Genomic DNA, 12,820 nt, shown 5'->3' with positions numbered 1-12,820 from the left:
CCAGAAACAGACAGCTAGAGTGCACTAGACAGCCAGAAACAGACAGCTAGAGTGCACTAGACAGCCAGAAACAGAGCTAGAGTGCACTAGACAGCCAGAAACAGACAGCTAGAGTGCACTAGACAGCCAGAAATAGACAGCTAGAGTGCACTAGACAGCCAGAAACAGACAGCTAGAGTGCACTAGACAGCCAGAAACAGACAGCTAGAGTGCACTAGACAGCCAGAAACAGACAGCTAGAGTGCACTAGACAGCCAGAAACAGACAGCTAGAGTGCACTAGACAGCCAGAAATAGACAGCTAGAGTGCACTAGACAGCCAGAAACAGACAGCTAGAGTGCACTAGACAGCCAGAAACAGACAGCTAGAGTGCACTAGGCAGCCAGAAACAGACAGCTAGAGTGCACTAGACAGCCAGAAACAGACAGCTAGAGTGCACTAGACAGCCAGAAATAGACAGCTAGAGTGCAATAGACAGCCAGAAATAGACAGCTAGAGTGCACTAGACAGCCAGAAATAGACAGCTAGAGTGCACTAGACAGCCAGAAATAGACAGCTAGAGTGCACTAGACAGCCAGAAATAGACAGCTAGAGTGCACTAGACAGCCAGAAATAGACAGCTAGAGTGCACTAGACAGCCAGGAAAGAAGGGCTAGAATGCAATAATCCTATAGGGACAGTCAGTACACAGCTAGAGTGCACTAGACAGCCAGAAATAGCCATACAATCTAGAGTGCAGACCTGAAATAGACAGCCAGGTCTGAAGATCTAGAGTGCAGACCTGATAGAGACAGCCAGGTCTGAAGATCTAGAGTAAAGAGCTGATAGAGACAGCCAGGTATGAAGATCTAGAGTCCAGAGCTGATAGAGACAGCCAGGTATGAAGATCTAGAGTCCAGAGCTGACAGAGACAGCCAGGTCTGAAGATCTAGAGTCCAGAGTTGATAGAGACAGCCAGGTATGAAGATCTAGAGTCCAGAGCTGATAGAGACAGCCAGGTATGAAGATCTAGAGTCCAGAGCTGATAGAGACAGCCAGGTATGAAGATCTAGAGTCCAGAGCTGATAGAGACAGCCAGGTCTGAAGATCTAGAGTAAAGAGCTGATAGAGACAGCCAGGTATGAAGATCTAGAGTCCAGAGCTGATAGAGACAGCCAGGTATGAAGATCTAGAGTCCAGAGCTGACAGAGACAGCCAGGTCTGAAGATCTAGAGTCCAGAGCTGATAGAGACAGGCAGGTATGAAGATCTAGAGTGCAGACCTGACAGAGGCAATCAGATATAATGATCTAGAGTCCAGACCTGAAAGAGAAAGCCAGGTCTGAAGATCTAGAGTCTAGAGCTGATAGAGACAGCCAGGTATGAAGAGCTAGAGCTCAGTGCTAATAGAGAGAGCCAGGTATGAAGATATAGAGTGCAGACCTGATAGAGACAGCCAGGTATGAAGCGATAAGTGGAGAACGGTAAAGAAAAGTGGGAGGAGGAGAGAGGGAGTGAGGAAGGCTGGAGCACAGACAGATACATTATACACAGGGAGCGGGAAGGGAGGCTCTGTCTCTTGTCATTTCTGGCTGTCTCTGGCAGTCTCTCAGCCCTGGCACAGTTACTGGTGACAAGGGGCTCAATGACTCTCCTAAGACTCTTTTCCCCCAACACTAAGGGGGTGGAGAGGTGTGAACAATTCTCAGCCAAAAAGGGGGGCGTCTTCCCCCCCTAAATACCCAGAGGAGAGACAAGACTGGGAGAAGGAGAAGGGCTCCATAGCCGGCGGTCTCCCCAGCTGCTCCGGGGGCTCCATAGCCGGCGGTCTCCCCAGCGCTGCTCCGGGGGCTCCAGCCCACTGTATCCCGGGGCTCCGAGGACACCGACTGCACCGCCGCCGCCGCCTCCTAGGACTGTGCTCCCCGGATTGATCGTCTCTTCGGCGGGACACTAAGTAGAAGGGAACACCTGGGAAGGGACCGGCTCCTGCCTCTCGGATTAAGCTGCTGTGTCAGGAGTGCCCGCAGGAGCCCCGTGCCCCCGGGAAGCTGACAGGTGGCATCATGCAGCGCACAGGTAGGACCCCGAGTGGATACGGGCAGGACCGCGAACGGCACCAGGACGCCCATTGCAGCTTCCACTTTACTTTTAGCTGTAGACTGGTTGTTGGCAGCAGGTTACATATAATACACAGCACACATATATAGAAGTGATATGGGCACCACCATACTCATCACACATAGTGCACGGACTGTATGTGTCACTGCACAACTTATATACCCATCACCTACACATACAAGTGCTGGACATACTGCTGCTGTGTATCATACGGGCATCACGGATACATATATGTGCCAGATTTGCATGATACACGCACACATACAGTATATCTGCTACATGTCTGACATATTACATATCTGAGTGCTACAGGTAATGTTACATATGTTACATGCTGTATGGGCTATATGCACCTGTGTTACATGTTATACACACACATACACACCTACAAGTCTTACACATGTCAGATACATGATATACACACACATACACACCTACAAGTCTTACACATGTCAGATACATTATATACACACATATATACCTACAAGTCTTACACATGTCAGATACATGATATACACACATACACACCTACAAGTCTTACCATGTCAGATACATGATATACACACATATATACCTACAAGTCTTACACATGTCAGATACATGATATACACACATATATACCTACAAGTCTTACACATGTCAGATACATGTTATACACACATATATACTGTACCTACAAGTCTACATGTCTGACATATTACATATGCATCTAAGTGCTACAGGTAACGTTACATATGTTACATGCTGTATATGCTATACGCACCTGTGTTACATGTTATACACACATATACATACCTACAAGTCTTTGACATGTCAGATACATGCTATACACACATATATACCTACAAGTCTTACACATGTCAGGTACATGATATACACACATATATACCCATAAGTCTTATACATGTCAGGTACATGATATAGACTCATATATACCCACAAGTCTTACACATGTCAGATACATGATATACACACATACATTGATATACATTAGTGTTATTGTTGCCAGTGTTCAATATTATACACACTGTGCCATGGAGAAATACTATACACACATCTATCTATTTGTGCCTATGTTATATGTTGAACACATACATACTATAGATACCAGTGCTGCATATTGTACACACATCACACCTACCTATAAGTGTTGTAGTTGCAAGTGTTGAATATTATACACACATCATACATGTCTATAGGAGCTATATATTCCTGTGTTACATGTTAAACACATACATACCAATACGTCTTATTGATGTCAGTGTTACATACACACATCACACATACCTGTAAAAGGTATAGGTGCCAGTGTTGAATATTACACACACATCACACGTACCTATAAGAACTTTAGGTGCCAGTGTTGAATATTATACACATCACACATACCTAAGTGCTATAGGTGCCAGTGTTGAATATTATACATATCACACATACCTAAGCGCTATAGGTGCCAGTGTTAAATAGTGTACATATCACACATACCTAAGCATTATAGGTGCCAGTTTTGAATATTATACACATCACACATACCTATAAGAGCTATAGGTGCCAGTGTTGAATAATATACCCATCACACATACCTAAGCGCTATAGGTGCCAGTGTTAAATAGTGTACATATCACACATACCTAAGCATTATAGGTGCCAGTGTTGAATAGTGTACATATCACACATACGTATAAGAGCTATAGGTGCCAGTGTTGAATAATATACCTATCACACATACCTATAAGAGGTAGAGGTGCCAGTGTTAAATATTATATACATCATACATACCTATAAGTTGCTATATGTGTCAGCGTTACATGTATGTTGTAAGTTATAATGGCAAGTCCTAGTCGCCCACCACACATATAGGAACTGGTGCTGGTCTCACATGTTACACACAAATGTGTAAGAAGCATACATGTCCATGTTATCCAGACAGGACACAGATTTAACAGACAGCATGTGCCAGAGATACCGGTCTGACATATTAATCAGACATCACACATATGTAATGTGCATGCACTGAACCAAGCTGTCCTAATGCTGAATAATTCATGGTGCTCAGAAATATCTTCACATCTCTTGATCCAGAAAGGAATAGATTGCTTGGCCCCTGTGGCCCCGCTCAGCACTCCTCAGCAGACATTCCTACTACTGCGTGCCGGAATTAACCCATTGTTTATGTGAAATGTCTGAAGTTCTTAGAGATTTGGAGCCCAGTGTGACAGTGAAGAGGCCAGGCAGGGATAATTAACACCTTCCTGCTGTTTTCAAAGTGCAGGATCATTCAGATCATTGAGAGGCTCAGCTCTAGTTGACTGGTTGACTTCTCATCACCCATGAAGAATAGCAGGGGGCGTCATTATAAGGGCTCTGTCCTCCTCTGTGATGCTTGTGAAGACAGATCTGGATGGGGGTTATAGCTGAAATCTATGTATACATAGGTCCCTTATAGATGATTGATGGCTAGATAGATGATAGCTGGGTAGGTACAGGAGATGTGTAGATGATAAATGTGTGGAAACAAATAATGTCAAACTTCTTGAATCTTGCACTCATCATAGCTATTATATTGTTCCCATTGACACTATGGGATGATAGTGGCAGTATAATTTGGCTACAGCAGAGTAACCTGGCCTGGATGTTGTAAGTCATGCCCAGATGGTGTGACTGGTCTCCGTCCTTTTCTCTGCCCCTCATCCTGCTCTCCTTCTACTAGTAAGTGCCACCTTGGCACTTGGCACTCCTAATCGGGGCCCCTTTTCTTGTTGTCTTCCCAGTTCTGTCTATGATCTCCATGTACAGTCATTTGCGTCGTTGTACCTTACTAATTATTAATCCTTTATATAAGTTCTAGATATATGTTAAGAGCAGTAAATATTGTCCCAGAACAGATATCTAAATGGTTTCATAGTGTTTAAGCTTGATGGTAGACTTAAGTCCATCGAGGTCAACCCATGATTCTGGAGGTTCTTGGGACTAGACAAAAAAAAGAATAAGAAAGAAAACGTCTTAGCCTCTCACTAGCCTTAAATGGCTGCTAAAAGGATAGAAATCAGATAAAATAGACTTTAGGATTGAGGGACTCTTTAAGGTACTGTAGGAATAACAACCTTAAGATGTCAACTGTTACTACTACTAACCAAAGTCTCCTCATTCAGGAGTGCCGGTCCCTCGCGGGAACCCAATTTCTGTACTGCAGCACCTGTTTCTGTATGAAGTATAGTTCTGGTGTTTACACAGGCATAAAACGCGTCGGGTGTTATTATTCCAGGCTATTTATTGAAATCTGTACCTTTGTGTAACACAGATCCGTAGTGATGTCTTGCAGACTGATCAATAATTCATAAAGGAATTTAGGGTTATATTGCTTGAATAATAAGTTGCTTTTATGTCAGTGTCCTGGGAAGCCTGGCGCTGCCTCACACAACTCCGGGACGCCTAACAGCTGGCACCGGGTTGTTGTGATGGTGACGGTGTTGGGGTGGCAGTTGGTCACAACTGGGCGGTACGACCAGGCTGGAGATAAACACATTATCCTTGCATTAAAAAAAAAAAAAGTCAAATAGAAGAAAACAGATGGTGATGTAATTCCCTAAGGGAGCAGGGACATTACAGATTAGCATGGATCACATCAGCAGGTTGTTAAAGGTGTGAGAGACATGCTGCATCTTGGAGGAAAAGGACTGGGAAGTGGGTATGAAGCAAGTGTCTGGAATGATTTTTCCAAACCATCTCCTGAGGACATCTCAGTCAGACCTAGTTTGTGTAAGGAAGCATTGTATTAACCCTGAGATGACTAGCCGTGAGGGAATTATCTGCCTCCGTTCCGGGAGCGATGGTGTTAACAGGCTTCACACTTCATGAGCTGCTTACACTAAATATGGCTGTGCTCCGTAGGATGGGTTTATGTTAAAACGAAGCGTGTGCTTCCTAAAAACGATATGCTCCATAACTTTGTTGAAGCAAGCAATTCGGAGGATGCGTTTGTGCCCAGAGAAGCACAATACCCTGTAGGAGGCACTTCTAATGCTCTTCTTGTCAAGAACTGCTCCAGCTGTGGCTTCATATGGAATAAATACCCCCTAGGAATTCTCATTTATATTATATATCTGCTGACTATACCCAGCAGAGTTGAGCGGGTCATTCCCCTTTGCCTTGGTGTCAAGGTGACAGGTTACTGGAAAAAAATAATTCTTCTACTCACGAAAGGGAGAATGGTGTTTCTCCAGAATAGTTCATTGACTCTCCATAAACTAAAATGTAATGTTTCATCATGCCCAAATAACCCTGAACCTGTGCCATGTTGACTCCATCCTTCAGAAGAAGACTTCAAGTCTACAGTACTAATCAACCGAGATCTCCACTCACAGTTTGATGCTTTCCCTACGCCTGTCCTTGAAGAGTGTTCAAGGGCATAAAGCAGCCAGAAAAGTGAACCCTCGGAGGCCTCCATTAATGGGAACATTGATTCTTTAAAGCCTTTCAGTCTTAACAACTGCTTAATATATGATGCCATATTTTTATGCAGAACATTAACTACAGCGTTTTAAGGTATCCACCAAGGTGCTTCTGCTATTGCAATAATTCCTTCTCATACAGATCCCCTCCCAGAAAACTATTCATATGTGAAATTGATAAAGGAAATGGACTCGGCATATTTTGACAAGTCAGTAGTAAGCATGTAGGAAGAATACATATATTGTGGTAATGGTCCACCCAAGACAGTAATGCATATATACAGTACACAGGGGCACGGCATCCCCATGGTTATATTTACTGTTATTACCACTTATTACCTGAATAAATGAACTGCAGATCCATTTATTACCTGTGCTGGGCTGTCAATCTGTTTTCCAGCATTTTAGCATACACTGTTATTTATAATCAACTAAAAAAGTGATCATTGGAGAACGGCCAAAAAATGGAACGTTAAAGTTTTGGCTAATTTCTATTTACTAACACTTCTTTTATAAAGCAGAGCTACTGTAATTGGGAATCAGTGCTTGTAATAGAATGATAAATCTCATGTTAACCATTTGTAATTAGTATTATTACATTATATAAATTGTATATCAAACTGCGGCTTCAAGACTCCTATGTATTTCTACTTCTATATTACGAGCTAGCTGTACTGGGCTCCATTCATATTTTGAGTCACTATGCGCCCAAGGCAAGGTATGGGGCCATTTTTCACTTTTAATTCCACAGTGCTTTACAGATGGGATAATTACTGTCCCCATTGGGGCTCACAATAATAATAATAATTTTATTCATTTATATAGCGCTATTAATTCCACAGCGCTTTACATACATTGGCAACACTGTCCCCTTTGGGGCTCACAATCTGGAGTCCCTATCTGTATGTCTTTGGAGTGTGGGAGGAAACCGGAGTACCCGGAGGAAACCCCCGCAAACACGGGGAGAACATACAAACTCCTTGCAGATGGTGTCCTTGGTGAGATTTGAACCCAGGACCCCAGCGCTGCAAGACTGCAGTGCTAACCACTGAGCCACCGTGCCGCCCAATCTACATTCCCTATCAGTATGGCTTTGGAGTATGGGAGGAAACCAGAGAACCTGGAGGAAACCCACACACGGGGAGAACACACAAACTCTGCACAGATATTGTCCATGGTGAATTGGAACCCAGGACCCCAGCGCTGCAAAGCAACAGTGCTGACCACTGAATATATGTGATATCTCTCCATCAATTGTTTCAGCTTCATAGTTTATAGTTTAAAGGTTGAAAGAAGACATAAGTCCATAGAGTTTCATTTATAACCAAACATATTGACCCAGATGACGGCAAAAACCAATGAGATAGATGCCAATTGCCCCATATTATGGAAAAAAAAATCCTTCCATACCCCATGTATGACAATTGTTTGCTTAGTCTATCTATCTATCTATCCATGTATCTAATCTCTCTATCTCTCTATCTATCTCTATCTCTATCTCTCTAATCTATCTATCTCTCGATCTCTATCTATCTCTCTATCTATCTACCTACCTATCCCATCTAAATAAAAAAAGAAGACAGCAATTCAAAAATACATGGGATAGTGTAGACTTTAATAGCCCATATTGCGCGGCAGCGTTTCGTTATTACCACTCTTTATCAAGCTTGCTAAAGGTTGACAACAATCGAAACGTCGCCACACAATATGGGCTATTAAAGTCTACACTATCCCATGTATTTTTGAATTGCTGTCTTCTTTTTTTTGGTTTATATTATTTGCCAGTGGATTTTGGTTTGTTCGGGGGGCTTTACACCAATCTCTCATCTATCTATCTATTTATTAGAAAAAATAGCAGGCAGCTCTGAAGAAAAAAATTAGGAAAAAGTGGACTTTAGTAGTCTATGTGGTGTGGCAACGTTTCGATTGTTTCCAACCATTGGAAACAACCGAAACGTTGCCATACCACATGGGCTATTAAAGGGAACCAATATGCACTCAGAACCACGAGCTTAAATGAATATTTCTAATCCTTGCCGAACTGTCCCTGTATCTAGTAGCACAGATACAGAAATCTTTAGCAAAAGATCCTTTATAATAATAATAATAATCTTTATTTCTATAGCGCCAACATATTCCGCAGCGCTTTACAATATAGAGGTTCATATAGAAGAAATAGATATAGAAAATACAATAATTTAAAAGAACGAAGACAACCCTGCTCACAAGAGCTTACAATTTACAATGAGGTGTGTGTGTGTGTGTGTGGGGTGACAGGGTATAGGTGCTTATTTCCAATGACAGTCCAGCCATCTCAGAGAAAGAAATGGGGGGTAGATAAAGGCTGCCTGAACCAGTCAGCCAATCTTTGAGTTGCTTTTGGGTGCGGTGGAGCTTGACGGAGAGTTAAGTTGTGAGAAGTCATGGAGAGGGGCTATTTGGACTTAATTTGATTAGGGAGTGTGATAGGCCACAGTAAAAAGGTGTGGTTTTAGAGAGCGTCTGAAGCTGAGTAAGTTGTGATTCGTCCTGGTTTGTTGGGGTAGAGTATTCCAGAGTATTGGTGCAGCTCAGGAGAAGTCTTGGATTTGGGAGTAGGAGGTTCGGATTAGTGTGGTTGTTAGTCGAAAGTCGTTTGCAGAGCATAGAGAATGGATTGGGTGATAGACAGAGATGAGGGTGGAGATGTAGGGGGGTGCCGCACTCTGGAGAGTTTTGTGGGTGAGAACAAGGAATTTGAATTGGATCCTGTCATATATGGGCAGCCAGTGCAATGACTGTCATATGCTAATGAGCACAGGGACTAGTCGCAAGGGCATTTTCCCCAAGTTGTCCGTCTTCTTAGCATGTTAGCATGCCCACAGGGGCGTGCTAAGATGCTACTCAAAGTCCATCCCTGTGGGTGTGCTAACATCCAAAGAGGGTGGAATGAGGCATGAACTAACGCCCTTGTGACTAGTCCCTGGCCTCATTAGGATATCATAAAGGATCTTTAGAAATACTTTTTTTGTAGATCTCTTTATGTATGCTACTAGATAAAGGGACGATTAGGCAGGGATTAGCAATATGTACCCAGAACTGCTCGTGGTTCTGCATGCATGTTGTAGCTGACAAGTTCACTTTAAATTTTCACTTTATCTACTTTTGGATATATGGTATTTTGGGGGGCCTTGCACCCATCCCTCATTTTTTAATGTGCTGATCCAATTTATTATATATATCGATCGATCTATCATCCATGTGTAGAATAAATATATACTATATCTTGTAATATCTATGATCCCTTTTAATGTTTGATAAAAGCAGCAGAGGTTAAAATAGTTGTTCATAAAGACTAAATTGCCTAATTGGCTAATCCTGGTTACTTGCACATTTTTTTTCTATTCCCATGTGCCTGGGGTAATTAAATGTAGTGTTGAGTGTTGCTAGGAACGAGGCAGGATAAACAGGTTAGCACTTTCCTATAGATTTCAGTTTGCAAATCTATGCAGATTGACAGCACTGGAACATTAAATGTTAATTTGCATGACATTAGTGGCTGCAGGCAAAGCACCGGGTATCCATAGATTTCCTTAGTCACGCGTCTCGTTTCCCTGTCATAGGCACACAGGCCTTAGAGCAGTGTGGTTGCAATGTCCTGCTGGTTACTTCTCTGCCTGTGCGGTGTCTTCAGGTCTTATCTCCTTATCTCTCCCAAGACAGAGAGCAATGCGACATGCGAAACACATTCATCCGCTTGTTCTTCCTTCTCTAACGCATGCTAAGAAAATAATAACCTTTTCATTTATTTTAAGGGATGGGGTGGGGGGGTAAAAAGTTGACGCAGACTAGCCGATTGGTAAAAACCAACTTGAAGCCTTTGGGCAAATTGGAAGTCTTAAAGTTGCATCTTGTTAAGCAGCGAGTGCCAGCCTGAGCTTTGTTAAGTGGCAGTGTAATTAATAATTTAAAATCTTGTAGCTGTCTTTCATTAGAATTTATCTGTACATCAACCACAAAATCAGTCAAACACACTCATTTATAAGTTAATGCAAGCTCTGAATTATTTAGTGAGAGTTAGATCAGGGCTGGGCTGCACTCTCTCGCCACACTGTCTCTCCTCTGGGTTTAATGGTTCCCAGTAAATGGTGTGGGCGGAAGGGAGGGTTGGGGAGAATTTTGCTGGAGGAGCAGCAAGGAGTCCCTATATTGTCTGAGGTCTGCTTACAAGAAATGTGTCATGAAGAAAGAAGACTGACGCAGAGAAAATGGATGGATACAAATATGGGGTATTAATAGAATGCAGAGAATAACAAAGTGCAATAGCATCCTGCCATTTTGTATTCTAATTGTTATGATGTCATCTATTGTAATAGTTCATGATGTCATCATGTTAGTGTTTATAGAGCCAACTTTAGCTATGGGGGCTACAGATATAACCGCCACTTCCAGAATAGTGGTGAGAAAAGTGCAGGCGTATCAATTTTATATCAATCAATATGAGAAGCTTTCTCATTTTACAAATTAATATTTCATTGTTTTAATGGATAAAGAAGTTATATAGAAGGATGTCATCACATGGGGCGGAGTGGGGAAGTTGAGTAGTGGAGTAGGAGTATGCATGGGTTGGTTCTAGGTATAACTCTTGTAGTGTGGCATATACTGTATATATATGTGTATATATATATATATATATATATATACACACACACATATATATATATACATACATATATATATATATATATATATATATATATATATATATATAATATATATATATGCCAAGGACGGCCACATCGTAGAATGTTGGGAGCTATAGTACCCTGTAATCTTTCAGCACTCCAACTAAAGTGTACGAATAGTGGGAGAAATTATCCACCCTGTTCTTTCTTGACATGGGTCAGTAAGGTGACCCTCACTTTTTTGTACACCTTCTTTGGCTTTGTGCCTGCCTCATTTAGTCATGGGTTGGTTCTAGGCTCAGGTCTTGCAGTGTGGCTTATATATGTTTATATATATATATATATATAGAGAGAGATGCCAAGCATGGCCACACCGTGCAATATTGGGTGCAATACCCCGCAACCTGTCAGCACTTCAACTAAAGTGTACAAGGAATATGGTAGAAAGGCTCCCCTCTGTTCTTTTTGGAGTTGAGTCAATAAAGTGACCCTCACTTTTTTGTACACTCTCTGTGGTGATATGCCTGCCTCATTTATATCTGTGTATATATATATATATATATATATATATATATATATATATATATATATATCTCTATATATTTACATGTGTATGTATATATATATATATATATTTATATATATATTAGTGATGGGCGAATGGTAACTGTTCGTGTTTGGATAATGCTTACCGAGTACTATTTCAGTATTCGTCGTAGGAAGAAAAATACTCGAGTTCTCCATTGACATGCATTAGGTTTGTTTTTCGTGGTGAATATCGGAATAGTACTTTGGAATTCCGTACGAATAATCCAAACACGTATAGTTACTATTCGCTCATCACTAATATATATATAAAGGTAAGAACCCGTTGAAGCGCTACAGAGTGCAGAACGGCCGTTGTCTGTTCCATGGCCACTCCTTTCAGCACATGATATGAAACAATAAAGAAGAATTTTCTCCACACATTGGTGAGTGATCTGCTTGTTTTTTATGTTTATGGACATTGATTGAAAAGTCTGGATTTTTCCATGGGCAGCACCATCGCCATGTGGGATCTCCACCTGCCTTCTAAGGCTCCACAGCACTATAATGGCCAGATTGTAGTGTTTAGTTTGGTGCGGCTCCTCTTCCCTCTGATATATATATATATATATATATATATAAAAAAAGACCCTAAACATAAAAAAACAACTGTAGAGACTCAAAGATAATGTGTGTTCTATGTAAGAGCCTAAAGTCTTGATTCAACGAAAGCCACTTAGCTTGAAGATACCAAGGTCAACTTCTTGGTGCTTTGTGGCTGAGAGTATTCTCATGTTTTGTGACTTTAGAATATTCTCTTTGACTTTTATAAGTCACTTATTATCCACTTCCCAACTAGATCTGACTGGATATTTAATTAGAAATCAGAAATGGATAGAAAAGATCAAATTGTAGTTAAAATATTAACAAATTTTGCCTTAAAGAATTAACCTACTGGCAAAAAATATCAAGTAGAGACCATTAATCCAGTAATAAGATTAAATAATTGTTTCTGGTCTGATTAGTTGCTATTGGCTTTTGTTAAATACCATAAATATATAAGACCTGATGATTTTAGTAG

General features: G+C 41.3%; 1 protein-coding gene across 1 annotated transcript in view; it reads left to right on the top strand.

Moving 5' to 3' along the window:
* Positions 1 to 754: 754 nt before the first annotated feature.
* RTN4RL1 (reticulon 4 receptor like 1) overlaps positions 755 to 12,820 on the top strand; it is a 257,920-nt gene continuing 245,854 nt past the window's right edge. Inside the window, exon 1 of the mRNA XM_075335337.1 lies at positions 755 to 2,057. Within this exon, the coding sequence (XP_075191452.1) occupies positions 2,045 to 2,057 (13 nt within the window). The 5' untranslated portion in view covers positions 755 to 2,044. The remainder of the gene's footprint in view (positions 2,058 to 12,820) is intronic.

The sequence above is a fragment of the Anomaloglossus baeobatrachus genome, chromosome 2 (genome assembly GCF_048569485.1).
Source record: "Anomaloglossus baeobatrachus isolate aAnoBae1 chromosome 2, aAnoBae1.hap1, whole genome shotgun sequence".
NCBI classification, from domain to species: domain Eukaryota; kingdom Metazoa; phylum Chordata; class Amphibia; order Anura; family Aromobatidae; genus Anomaloglossus; species Anomaloglossus baeobatrachus.
Note: the sequence above shows the minus strand (reverse complement) of the source record. Positions and strands in the feature narration are given on the sequence as shown.